This window comes from Lagenorhynchus albirostris, chromosome 3, assembly GCF_949774975.1.
Source record: "Lagenorhynchus albirostris chromosome 3, mLagAlb1.1, whole genome shotgun sequence".
NCBI classification, from domain to species: domain Eukaryota; kingdom Metazoa; phylum Chordata; class Mammalia; order Artiodactyla; family Delphinidae; genus Lagenorhynchus; species Lagenorhynchus albirostris.
Window position 1 is genome coordinate 47,651,181 of NC_083097.1, and position 14,004 is coordinate 47,665,184.

Sequence of the window (14,004 nt, forward strand, 5' to 3'; positions counted from 1 at the left end):
ATTCTTTGAGCTTCCCCTTGGCTACTGTACATAAAAATGTCTCCTCAATAGTTTAGTTTTATAACAATAATGCACAAAAGGATCTTTAATTCCCTGCTGACTTCTAACAACTAGCACAAAATACATCAGTCATGTCACTTATAAAGAATACATTGTTAATAATGTTTCATTTTGTTGAATGGTTTACTCAAAGTAGTTGTTGTTTCAAATACCCTGTAGAATGTGGGAACAGGATCCAGACTTTAAGTCACAAAGTTGTACTTTGGGCCCTCTAGTACCAACTGTAAAAACAAAACAAAAAAAATAGTTTAAGATAATTTTACTATAAATCATCACCGAAAGGAAACAAGAAACTACCCTATGAGTCATGACATACTCACTGTATCCATGCAGAAATATAAAAATGTATGCTAATAATATACTTTAAATAGTTATTAATGTTTATAACTAGAAAAATTCATTTTATTTTAATAGCTTAGCTTTTCCATGGTAATGATATACTTCTAATCACTAGTAACAGATTCACAGAAACTCTGGACACAGACTGAGTGGACCCCAAAGACAAGTTAGTGCCCAAACTCTTTAAAGATGAAGCAGCTGACTGATGTCTGGAGATGAAGAGATTCATGAAGTGCCACAGAAATAATATCACAGGGATCTGATACCAGATACCAGAAAGACATTTTTTCTTCTTCACACATGAAAATTTTTGTTGCAGGTGCTTTCATAAAAATGGCTGTTTAATTTGAATCACACATTCTAGAGAAAAGGAAATCATTTCCTTGTTTTACTGTGTCAAAATGAAAAAGCTGCCAAATTTTGTTCACGTAAAATCTTTGAAACTTTGGTGATTTAAAAGTAACTCTTTCATGTACCACAATGTTCATTGCAGCTCTATTTACAATAGTCAGGATATGGAAGCAACCTAAGTGTCCATCGACAGATGAATGGATAAAGAAGATGTGGCACATATATACAATGGAATATCACTCAGCCATAAAAAGAAACAAAATTGAGTTATTTGTAGTGAGGCGGATGGACATAGAGTCTGTCATACAGAGTGAAGTAAGTCAGAAAGAGAGAAACAAATACCGTATGTTAACACATATATATGTAATCTAAAAAAAAGAAAAAAAAAGGTTCTGAAGAACGTAAGGGGAGGACAGGAATAAAGACACAGATGTACAGAATGGACTTGAGGACATGGGGATGGGAAGGGTAAGCTGGGACGAAGTGAGAGAGTGGCATGGACTTATATACACTACCAAATGTAAAACAGATAGCTAGTGGGAAGCAGCTGCATAGCACAGGGAGATCAGCTCGGTGCTTTGTGACCACCTAGAGAGGTGTGATAGGGAGGGTGGGAGGGAGACGCAAGAGGGAGGGGATATTGGGATATATGTATAGCTGATTCACTTTGTTATAAAGCAGAAACTAACACACCATTGTAAAGCAATTATACTCCAATAAAGATGTTAAAAATTAAAAAAAAAAGTAACTCTTAAGGGAACAGAAATGTGCTTTCTTAATCTTTGAATCCTAGCCACTTTGAAACCTAGCACAGTGCCCAACTTGTACAATATCCGTTAAACTGAATACAAAGAGTAATACACACTTTTTTTTTAAAGAATTGTGATCTTCATCAGGGTTAAAATGTTTATATCAAAACTAACTAGATATTAAAAGGGAGAAAGCTTTCAATATGTTAAAAAACAACATATGTACAAACCTGCTACCAAACAGTGCTTGGTGGCAACTGGAGACATATGATGACTATAAACTGTTTCTTCAAAATTAAATACATCTGCAATCTGATAATCAAAAGACATTTAAAATAAGTGTAAGTTCTAATTACAATCACAAAAGCAACAAATTTTCTATTTACTTATTTTCACAGTTAGCAATTTTTTAATTGGCTGTTAGCAATTTATTTATTTTTCTTTAATAAATCTCAGAGATCAAGACAAGACAACCACTTGGTTCACCATCTTCCCTTCCGCTCCATTCTGAGGGACTTCAGCATCTACACAGATGATCTAGCCAGTACTCTGCCTCTCAGTGCCATACAACCTCAGCTACCACACCCAGGACATTCTCATCACCTAGAACTCCTTTTCCTTTGAAATCACCTATTTCAGTTATATATGACCAAATTTTATATCATTCCAGGTCCCCCCACCAAGCTACCTACAAGACACCCCAATAAAGCCCAGAAGTCCTATCAGTTCCTTTCTTCACTTCTTTTCCTTCTTCAGCTTGGATTCCAAGTTTCAATGCTTCAACTGCCAATATCTTTTATGTTATCATTGCATTTGTCAAGACCTCAACCTGACTCCAAATGTCTGCCTTCCGTGTACCTATATCCAGGTTTAACTACACCAGAGGTCAGCAAACTTCTGTAAAGGGTCAGATTGCAGGCTTTGAGAACCAACTACTCATTTCTGTCACTGTAGTGTCAAAGTTGCCATAGACAATAAATGAGCATGTCTGTGTTACAGTAACACTTTTTTTTTTTTTTTTTTTTACAAAAAGAGTCCATGAGAAGCCTTGGCCCAGAGCCTAGACTTGGCCTATGGGCCGCAGTTAGTTGACCTCTGCCCTATCCAGGTGAAGAAAATCTTATAATAGAGAAGACTAGTATCACTATAAAAGATCATTCATCTCAACTGGGCTTTAGTACTGACTGCCGGTCCTACAATTTCAATAGCGTTGTCCACAATATTTGCAGCTATTTCAAACCTTCGCCACTCTCCACAAAAATCGCCCCTTCATCACTACAGGTGATCTGATCTTTCATTCCAAAGAGAAAATAGGAGCCATTCAATGAGAATTTCCTTATTGTCTTAACAACAAACTTATAAACACATTTGCTTCCGCTTATCTTTTTTCCTTCTTCATTCCTGTTATCATGAAAAAAATGATCCTTCCTCTTATTTAATTTCCCCACCTGTGTTCAGATCACTTTCAGCACTGTCAGAAATCTCACCCTATACATTATTGCCTCTATTTCCTGAGTATGTATAACTGATCTCTCCCTACTGGCTCGTTCCCAACAGCACTAAAACATGTTCAAGTCTCTTTCATTGTAACAGCACTCCCCTCCCCAAGACAAAAAAACAAAATCCTTTTCACCCAAATTCCTCCTAATTAATCTTCTTCCTCCCCCTTTAAATCCAAATTTTGGCTGTCTCTAATTTCTTTTCTTTTTTTTTTTTTTTTTTTTTACGGTACACGGGCCTCTCACTGTTGTGGCTTCTCCCGTTGCAGAGCACAGGCTCCGGATGCACAGGCTCAGTGGCCATGGCTCACGGGCCCAGCCGCTCCGCGGCATGTGGGATCTTCCCAGACCGGGGCACGAACCCGTGTCCCCTGCCTCGGCAGGCGGACTCTCAACCACTGCGCCACCAGGGAAGCCCTCTAATTTCTTATCTCTTATGTATTTCTCAACTCAATGCAAACTTATTTTTTATCTCCACTACTCCCACTCTCACCACCCTGCCAATACCACTGATAACCTTCTATCACCAAATGTAGTCTTTATCTTACCCAATCTGTCAGTAGCATTCAACACAGCTGACTATTCTACCTTCGTTAAGACAATCTCTTCCACTGGCTTCCATTATATCACATACTCCTGATTTCCCTCTTATTCTCTCTGGCTAGGCCTTTTCATTGTCTTCTGCAGGCTTTGTTGTTCCTTCTCCTGTCCTTATAATCTTCCTCAAGGTTTAGACTCCTCTCTTCAACTGCCAGCTATATCCTAGTGACTCACAAGTCTATATTTTCAGTTTAGACCACACTCCCAAATTCCACCTAGGTATAGCTCAATTCCTGGATTATCTCCACTTGGCTCTACACCTTAAAGTTAAATAGAGAAGACTCTAGAGAAGACATTCCTCTAAGCCACATCATATGCTCAAGCTATTAAAACATGCTCATGGAAAACTGAGATGAAGGTATGAAAAGTACCTAATATATATATTAATAGGAAAAACTAATGATGGGAGTAGAGGATGGAGAAAAGGATAGTATCTTGCCTTCCTTATTTTTCTTTATACATAGCAGAGGCACAATTATTTCTTACTGAATCCTTTCAAATTTATTATTAAAAATAAAATACTGTCAGGCTTCCCTGGTGGCACAGTGGTTGAGAGTCTGCCTGCCGATGCAGGGGACACGAGTTCGTGCCCCGGTCCGGGAGGATCCCACATGCCGTGGAGCAGCTGGGCCCGTGAGCCATGGCCGCTGAGCCTGAGCGTCCGGAGCCTGTGCTCCACAACAGGAGAGGCCACAACAGTGAGAGGACCGCGTACCGCAAAAAAAAAATAAATAAATAAATAAAATAAATAAAATACTGTCATACCTTTATTTCAAACAGAATTATGAACTCATAGAATACTGTTTTAAGTTAGCAAAACATTTATGTTTTAAAGAAAATTTAAATCCAAGATGTCAGAGTTTTAATAGAAGTCAATGTTAAGGAAAGAAAATGTAAATGTATGGCTTATTAATTTTTAATTAATTAAATTAAAAAATTTTAATTAAAAGCCATACTTTTAAATGAAGTGTAACATACAGAAAAGTACACAAAAATCGTAAGTGTACAGCTCAATTAATTTTCACAAAGTGAATTTTCACAAAGTAATGTCCACCTTTCTTGAAAAACAGAACATTATAAACATTACAAATACCCCAGAAGGCTCCTTAGAACCCCACCTTACAAATCTCACCAAGAAAGATAACCATCATACAGGACTCTATCATCATTAGATTAGTTTTGTCTATTTTTGAACCTCCTATAAGGGGAATTATATATTAGGCACTCTAGTTTCTGGTTATTTTATCTAATATTATATAAGATTCACACACTTTGTTAATACAGAAGTGTTCCCTTGTCATTGTAGGAGAGTACTCCAATGTAAAATTTGCCAGATTTCATTTGGCTGCTAATGGACATTTGAGTTGTTTCCAGTTCTTGGTTATCATCAACAGTGCTGCTATGAACATTCTTACAAATATCCTTTAGTACACATATGCATGCATTTATATACCCAAAAGTGTAACTGCTGGGTCAGAGGATATGCACATATTTGGCTTCAGTCAATACCAAATATCTGTACCAATCTGTGATCTCATCAGCAACATATGTAATGTGTGATGATGTTATCATCAACCTCTTTTAAGTTTGGCCATTCTGGAGGGTACAGAGAGGTTGATGATGTTATCATCAACCTCTTTTCTTTTTTTTTTTTTTTTTTTGCGGTATGTGGGCCTCTCACTGTTGCGGCCTCTCCCGTAGCGGAGCACAGGCTCCGGACGCGCAGGCTCAGCGCGTTTTTCCTTCTTCATTCCTGTTATCATTCCATATGTCCCTCTGCATTTCCATATGTATTATACATTGTCCCTCTGCATTTCCATATGTATTATACATTAGAATTACCTAGTCAATTTCCACAAAAGAATTCTGCAAAGGTTTTGATCAGAAATGCATTGATTCTATAGATCATACTGGGTAAAATCATTATCTTTATAATATTAAGCCTTCTAATTCTTTTCTTTCTTCTTTTTAGAATTGAGGTATAGTTGATATACAATAACAAAGTGATTCACAGTTTTTAAAGGCTACATTCCATTTATGGTTATTATATTTGTCATATTTCCTGTGTTGTAATATATATTCTTGTACCTTTCTTATTTTATACATAGTAGTTCGTACCTCTTAATCCCCTATGCCTATCTTGCCCCTCCCTCTTTCCCTCTCCTCACTGTGGTAACCATTAGTTTGTTCTCTATAACTGTGAGTCTGTCTCTTTTTTGTTATATTCACTAGCTTGTTGTACTTTTTAGATTCCACATATAAGTGATATCATACAGTGTTTGTCTTTCTCTGTATGACATTTCACTTAGTATAATACCCTCCATGTCCATGCATTTGATGCAAATGGCAAAATTTCATTCTTTTTTATGACTGAGTAGTATTCCATTGTATACACCGCATCTCTGTTATCCATTCATCTGTTGATGGGCAGTTGGGTTGCTTCCATATCTTGGCAATTATAAATAATGCTGCTATGAACATTGGGATACAAGTATCATTCTGAATTAGTGCTTTTGTTTTTTTCAGATAAATACCCATGAGTGGAACTGCTGGGTCATATGGTAGTTCTATTTCCAGTTTTTTGAGAAACCTCCATAATGTTTTCCTCAGTAGCTGCACCAATTTACATTCCCACCAACAGCACCCAAGGGTTCTCTTTTCTCCACATCCTCACCAACATTTGTTATTTGTGGTCTTTTTGATGATAACCATTCTGACAGGTGTGAGGTGATATCTCATTGTGGTTTTAATTTGCATTTCTCTGATGATTAATGAAGTTGAGCATCTTTTCATGTGCCTGTTGGCCAGCTGTATGTCTTCTTTGGAAAAATGTCTACTCAGGTCTTCTAACCATCTTTTAATTAGGCTTGTTTTTTTGATGTTCAGGTGTATGAATTGTCTATATATGTGAATATTAACCCCTTATCAGTTATATCATTTGCAAACATTTTCTCCCATTCTGTAGTTTGCCTTTTTGTTTTGTTTATGGCTTTCTTTGCTGTGCAAAAGCTTTAAGTTTAATTAAGTCCCATTTGTTTATATTTGCTCTTATTGCTTGGCTTTAGGAGACAGATGCAAAAACAAATTGGTATGATTTATATCGAGAATGCGCTGAATGTTCTGCTTTCTTTTAGTTTAATGGTTTCCAGCCTTACGTTAAGGTCTTTGATCCACTTTGAGTTTATTTTTGTATATGGTGTTAGAGAATGTTTTAATTTCATTACTTTACATGTGGCTGTCCAGTTTTCCCAGCACCAGTTATTGAAGAGACTCTCCTTTCTTTTCCTTTATTTGGCCATGCCACAGGGCTTGTGTGATCTTAGTTCCCCGAGCAGGAATTGAACCTGGGCCCTCGGCAGTGAGAGTGCAGAGTCCTAATCACTGGATCACTAGGGAATTGCCAAGACTGTCTTTCCTGCATTGTATACTCTTGCCTCCTTTGTCGTAGATTAATTGACCATAAGTGCATGGGTTTATTTCTGGGCTCTCCATTCTGTTTCACTGATCTATGTATCTGTTTTTATGCCAGTACCATACTGTTTTGATTACTGTAGCTTTGTAGTATAGTCTGAAGTCAGCAAGCGTGATTCGTCTAGTTCTGTTCTTTCTGAAGATTGTTTTGGCTATTCAGGGTCTTTCACGTTTCCATACAAATTTTAAAATTATTTGTTCTAGTTCTGTGAAAAATGTCCTCGGTATTTTGACAGGGATTGCAATGAATCTGTAGATTGCTTTTGGTTGTATGTCCATTTTAACAATGTTAATTCTTCCAATCCATATACACGGTATATATTTCCATCTGTGTGTTCTCCAATTTCTTTCATCAGTGTCTTATAGTTTTCTGAGTACAGTTCTTTAACTTAAGTAGGTTTATTCCCAGGTATTATAATTTTTGATGCGTTTATAAATGGAATTGTTCCTTAATTACTCTTTCTGAAAATTCATTGTTAGTGTACAGAAATGCAACAGGTTTCTGTATATTAATTTTGTTTCTGGCAACTTTACTGGAATTCATTGATGAGCTCTAGTAGTTTTCTGGTGGTGTCTTTAGGATTTTCTAATGTATAGTATCATGTCATCTGCAAACAGTGACAGTTTTACTTCTTCTTTTCCAATTTGGATTCCTTCTATTTCTTTTTCTTCTCTGATTGCCATGCCTAGGACTTCCAAAACTATGTTGAATAAAAGTGGTGAGAGTGTGAATGTGACATATCCCACCATTTATTTAGGTCTTAATTTCTCTCAATAATATTCTATGGTTTTCTGTGTAGTGTTGAGTGGTCCTGTACACTTTTCAATTTCTTACTAAGTATATGATGACTTGTGCTGCAATTATAAACTATATTACTCTTGAAATTTCATTTTATAATTCTTTGTGCCTGGAATTCAGATACAACTGACCTTATATTCAGCAATTTTCCTGAATTTTCTTATAGTATAATTTGGCTAAAGTTTCCTTTGGATTTTCCATGTTTGTAATCATGTAATCTGTAAATGCCAGTTTAAGGAATTTCCTGTTTATTCTTACTATGTTAGGAATTAAAAAAAAAAATCACGAATGGGTATTGACTTATATTAAGAAGTATTAAATATTTTCCTCAATAAAATGGGTATAGAGAGAATGTACCTCAACATAATAAAGGCCATATATGACAAGCTCATAGCTAACATCATACTCAACAGTTAAAAGCTGAAAGCTTTTCCTCTAAGATCAGGGAGAAGAGAAGGATGCCCATCCTTGCCACTTTTATTCAACACAGTGCTGGAAGTCCTAGCCAGAGCAATTAAGCAAGAAAAAGAAATAACAGGCATCCAAACTGGAATGGAAAAAGTAAACCTGTCTCTATCTGCCCATGAAATGATATTATACATAGAAAACCTTAAAGACTTCACCAAAAAACTTTTAGAATAAACAAATTCAGTAAAGCTGCAGGATTCAAACTGTTAAAAAAAATCAGTTGCATTTCTATACACTAATGATGAACTATCAGAAGGAGAAATTAAGAAAACAATCTCATTTATAACTGCAGCATAAAGAATAAAATACCTAGAAATAAATTTAACTAGGGAGGTAAAAGGTGTACACTGAAAACTATAAGAAACTGATGAAAGAAGCTGAAGACACAAATAAATGAAAAGATATTCCATACCAGTGGACTGAAAGAACTAACAATGTTAATATGTCCACAGCACCCAAAACAATCTATAAATTCAGTGCAATTTCTACCAAATTCTCAATGGCATTTTTCTAGAAATAGGAAATAATAATCTGAAAATCTGTATGGAACCACAAAAGACCCCGAATTGCTAAAACAATCTTGAGAAAGAAGAACAAAGCTGGAGGCATCACACTTTCTGATTTCAGACTATACAGCAGTCCCCTTCTTATCTGTATTTCACTTTCCTCGGTTTCAGTTATCTGAGGTCAACTGTGGTCTGAAAATATGAAATGGAAAATTACAGATGTAAATAATTCATAAGTTTTAAATAATACACTGTTCTGAGGAGCATGATGAAAGTTTGCTTGTCCCACCTGTATGTGAATCATCCCTTTGTTCTGTGTATCCATATCATATATGCTACCCACACATGAGTATAGGAAAAAATATAGTATATACAGGGTTGGTATATACTATAACCACGGTAATTTGATAGTATCCGTGGTTTCAGGCACTCAGTGGGGGTCTTGGAATGTATCCCACATGGATAAGGGGGGACCACTGCATTACAAAGCTATAGTAATCAAAACATTATGGTACTGGCATAAAAACAGACACACAGATCAATGGACCAGAAAAGACAGTCCAGAAATAAAGCCAGGCATGTATGGTCAATTAATTTACGACAAAGGAACTAAGAATATACAATGGGGAAAGGATAGTCTCTTCAATAATGATGCTGGGAAAACTGAACAACCATACGCAAAAGAATGAAACTGGACCACTATCTTACACCATGCACGTAAATTAACTCAGAATGGACTAAAAACTTGAATGTAAGACCTGAAATCATAAAACTCCTAGAAGAAAACATTGACAGTGGTCTTGGTGAAGACTGGATTTGATACCAAAATCAAAGGCAACAAAAGCAAAATTAAACAAATGGAACTACAGCAAATTAAAAACCTGCTGCACAGCAAAGGAAACCATAAACAATATGAAAAAGCAACCTAAAGAGTGGGAGAAAATATTTGAAAATCATGATAAAGGGTTAATATCCAAAATATATAAAGAACTCATACAACTCAGTAGCAAAAAACCCAAACAATCCAAATAAAAAATGGGCAGAGGACATGAATAGACATTTTTCCAAAAATATAAGAATGGCCAAAATGAATATGAAAAGGTGTTCAATATCACTAATCATCAGGAAAATGCAAATCAAAACCACAATGAGATATCACCTCACATCTGTTAAAATGTCTATTATCAAAAAGAGATAAGTGTTGGTGAGGATATGGAGAAAAGGAAACCCTTGTGACTGGTAGTGGGAATGTAAATTGGTGCAGTCATCATGAAAGACAATATGGGGTTCCTCAAAGAATTTAAAATAGAACCATATGATACAGCAATGCCACTTCTGTGTATATATCTGAAGGAAATAAAATCACTGTCTCTCTCAAAGAGATAGCTGCACCCTCATGTTTTTTGCAGCATTATTTATAATAGCCAAGTCATGGAAACAACCTAAGTGTTCATCAACGCATAAAGGGATAAAGAAGATAACACACAGACACATACACACACACAGGAATATTATTCAGCCATGAGAAAGAATGAAATCCTGTCATTTGTGACCATGGACAAACCTTGAGGGCATTATTTTAAGTGAAGTCAGGCAGACAAGGACAAATACTGTATAATATCACTTACATATGGAATCTTAAAAAGCCAAACTGATAGAAACAGTGAATAAAGTGATTACTGGGGCTGGGGGGTGGGAGAAATAGAAAGATGTTGGTTAAAGAGTATAAACTTCCAGTTATAAGATGAATAAGAGACGGGAGAAGTTTCATAGGGAAGGGGACCTGAGGCAGCGAACATAACACATAACGTGTTCAGAAGGCAAAAGAGATCAATTTAGTGGCAGTACATCATTTAGGTTGAAAAGAGGTAGAAGCTAAGGTTGAGAAAGTGGGAAGTGAGGTTATGGAGAACTTAGAATGCCAGGCTGAATTTAGATAATGGAGTCACTAGAGGTTTCGTGTTGAGACAGGATGAAACTGCTTGATTCTGATTAATTCTGGGGTAAACTTGCTGTGGAAATGTGGAAGAAAAATAATGCAGAGAAACCAGTTAGGAGTTTTTAGGAGTAGTCTAGATGTACAGTGATGGTGAGGGAAATAGGAAAGGGAAATCTGAGAGTTTGAAGGAAGAATTGCTAAGATTTGAGGACTAAATGGATGTGAGGAGCCATCATGTTCACTTCAGTTTGGAACATGTTAAGTTTGAGAAGATGACATTACATTTAAGTAAGAGAGGTTCTGGGCTTCCCTGGTGGCGCAGTGGTTGAGAGTCTGCCTGCCGATGCGGGGGACATGGGTTCGTGCCCCAGTCCGGGAAGATCCCACATGCCGCGGAGCGGCTGGGCCCGTGAGCCATGGCTGCTGAGCCTGCGCGTCCGAGCCTGTGCTCCGCAACGGGAGAGGCTGCAGCAGTGAGAGGCCCACATACCACAAAAAAAAAAAAAAAAAAAAAAAAAGAGAGGTTCTGAAGACAGGTGGAGACATATGGGACTAGAGCTCAGGGAAAAAATTAGCATGAGAAAGAAATATAAATTTGATCAAATATAAAAACTATTATCTACTGTCTACCTTTACTAAGCTATAATGTTAATAACTTTCTTTTTCCTTTAAGTCTTTTGGCCAATAGGAGATAAATCCAATTTTCTTCCCTACACCACTAGACCATAGTAGTTTTTGAATAATAAAGCAAATAATAATAATAGCTAATGGTTTTTGAGCACTTACTATATGCTAGGCACTGTTCCAGGTACTTTACATATATTGACCTATTTAATCCTCACAACCATTCTATAAGGTACAGTCATTACCCCCTTTACAGATAAATACAGAGAGGTTCAGACAAATATCACATAGACAGTCAGCAGCAGAACCAAGATATGAACTCAAGCACTCTAGGTCTCCTTAACTGCTATACTAATTTCACATCTACCATATGACATCTTAGCAAATAATCACACTAAAATGGTTTAGGATTAAGTTCTCATTTATCGCACAGAGCAACTTGGAAAAGTTTTTAATGTACTTACTTGTAACGTATTTGTATCCCATACTTTCAGAGTTTTATCAAATGAGCTTGATGTGAACATGCCAGTGTCATGAGGATACCACTGTACAGTCTCCACACTATATTTGTGAACATCAGGATGGCTTCTACAAAACAGTAATCAAAATTTAGAGATAACTGATTTATTTGAGTTTCAAAACTGATACTATATTCACGAGTAGCAGTCTCAGGAACGATGATATGAATGGCCAAACCTAGATCACATGCCATGTCCTAGCTGTCTAGAGAAAGAGAATATCTAGGCATCTCTAGTTTTAAGCTTTCACAGTATGATGTGGAGGGCTGCTTCCTACTAAGGCTCATAAAATGAGAGACTTCTGATTTCAATACTATATCCTGGAGGGATCAGTCAGCCACACTGGACCGCTTCATGGAGACAGTGATTTTTCCTTACTGGAAGAGATATCTATTCTGGTTTTGGATTTGCTTTTCCTGGCCATCATTTTCTCAACACCACCATTCTTAGAATTGTTGCCTCACATACTTCCGTGGTGTCCCACACAGTATTGCTTCTGATTAAGAACCCTACTTATACAACAAAAGAATGCAACTGGTAGATGCCCATGAGATTCATTACTCTTATGTAACACATCACCCATAGAATCATGATCTGTTGAAGACTCAGTTATGACATCAGTTACAATATAGCACCTTGTGATGATGATGTGCTATCCTGAAGGATGCAGTATATGCTCTGAACCAGTGATCAACACAGTATGTCCTTTACTGAATCTTAATTGAAAGACACTGGCTGTTTAGGAACACTTAAGAGACAATGGTGGGACATTTGAACACCAACTGTATACTTAATATCAGGAATTATTATAGATGTGAGATAGTGGTAGTGGGGTTATGCTTATAAAACACCTTTTACCTTTTAGAGATACAAATAATTATGAATGAAACAATATCCTTCTGAGATCTGCTTCAAAATAATCCTCAGAGTAGCTTGGTAGGTTGGGGTAAAGATGAAACAAGACTGGTTATGACTGATAGCTGCTGAAGCTGGGTGATGGGTACACAGTTCATTATACTACTCTCTATTTTCATGTATGTTAGAAATTTTCAATAAGATAAAAGTAAACAGAAGACTACTGCAACCCTATGCAGATAGGACCATCATGAGTTCTGATTCCTTAAGGTGAAGGTCTGGATCACAATACAGAATAAAGGTCCTTGACACATGTGGTGCTACCTGAAGACCTCAAGCTGGCCTTGAGACAGCTGCAAAAAGGACTGTAGTACCTATTCATATTTCCTTACTTTCTATGTCATGTATATATGTATATATTTTAACTAATTTCCTCTTTCTTTCCTCTTTTTCTTACCTCCGTTATTTTATATAGGTTAACTATACAATTGAGCCCACAGGTTGCATAATCCTGATATAAGATCCCGTAAAACCAGTGGAAAAATAGACATTATCCTGAACTGGAGATGGATGTGGTAAATAAACAGACTTAGGGTCATAGCTCTTTGGGGAAGGGGATAATTATATTTTTTTGTCAAATAATGGATACTTGCTTTAGGTCAGGCTGAAACTTTTTTTTTAAAAGGAAGGGTAGGTATGGGAAGAAAGGTATATACTGATATTGGACAGCCAAATGGGTGGACTGTAGTGGACATGCGCCCTTTTCTTGGCTGAATATCCAAACTTCCTTTTGGGGGGAAATTCCCTTCGTTTTGTTGAAAGGCAGGGCCTTGCCTCTTGTTACATAAAGCAAGGGGCTCCAGATATTCTCTTCCCCTTGCCATTGGCAGTGGGGGCATGAACATGTGTCCTGGGCTTCATCAATCCTGCCTGGGACTCTAAAACTCCAGCTAGTAATGCAAACCAAGGATAGTTAGCAATTATTCATAGCTGTGGAGTTGAGAATCTGTGTTTGTGACATGTAGCAGAACCCAAACTAAATTGTTCCTGTGGTGTGACCTTGACTGTGTTCTCTTGTCCTAGTTTCTCTTGCTTTTCTGCTCATTTTCTACATTTGATTCTTCCACCTTCCTGCCATTATGTGAGATATTAAATTTCTTTCCAATAAATTTCTGCTTAAGATAAACAGAACTGATTTCTATTTGTTCCTAAGGATCTACACAGAG

General features: G+C 36.8%; 1 protein-coding gene across 2 annotated transcripts in view; it reads right to left on the reverse strand.

Annotated features, from left to right (window-relative positions):
• ERCC8 (ERCC excision repair 8, CSA ubiquitin ligase complex subunit) overlaps positions 1-14,004 on the reverse strand; it is a 60,269-nt gene that overhangs the window by 25,398 nt on the left and 20,867 nt on the right. Inside the window, exons 4-6 of one of the 2 annotated variants that reach the window (XM_060146092.1) lie at positions 11,870-11,993; positions 1,730-1,811; positions 213-281 (exon numbers count right to left, since the gene is read on the reverse strand). In XM_060146092.1, the coding sequence (XP_060002075.1) occupies positions 213-281; positions 1,730-1,811; positions 11,870-11,993 (275 nt within the window). The remainder of the gene's footprint in view (positions 1-212; positions 282-1,729; positions 1,812-11,869; positions 11,994-14,004) is intronic. The other variant, XM_060146093.1, reaches the window with a different exon arrangement.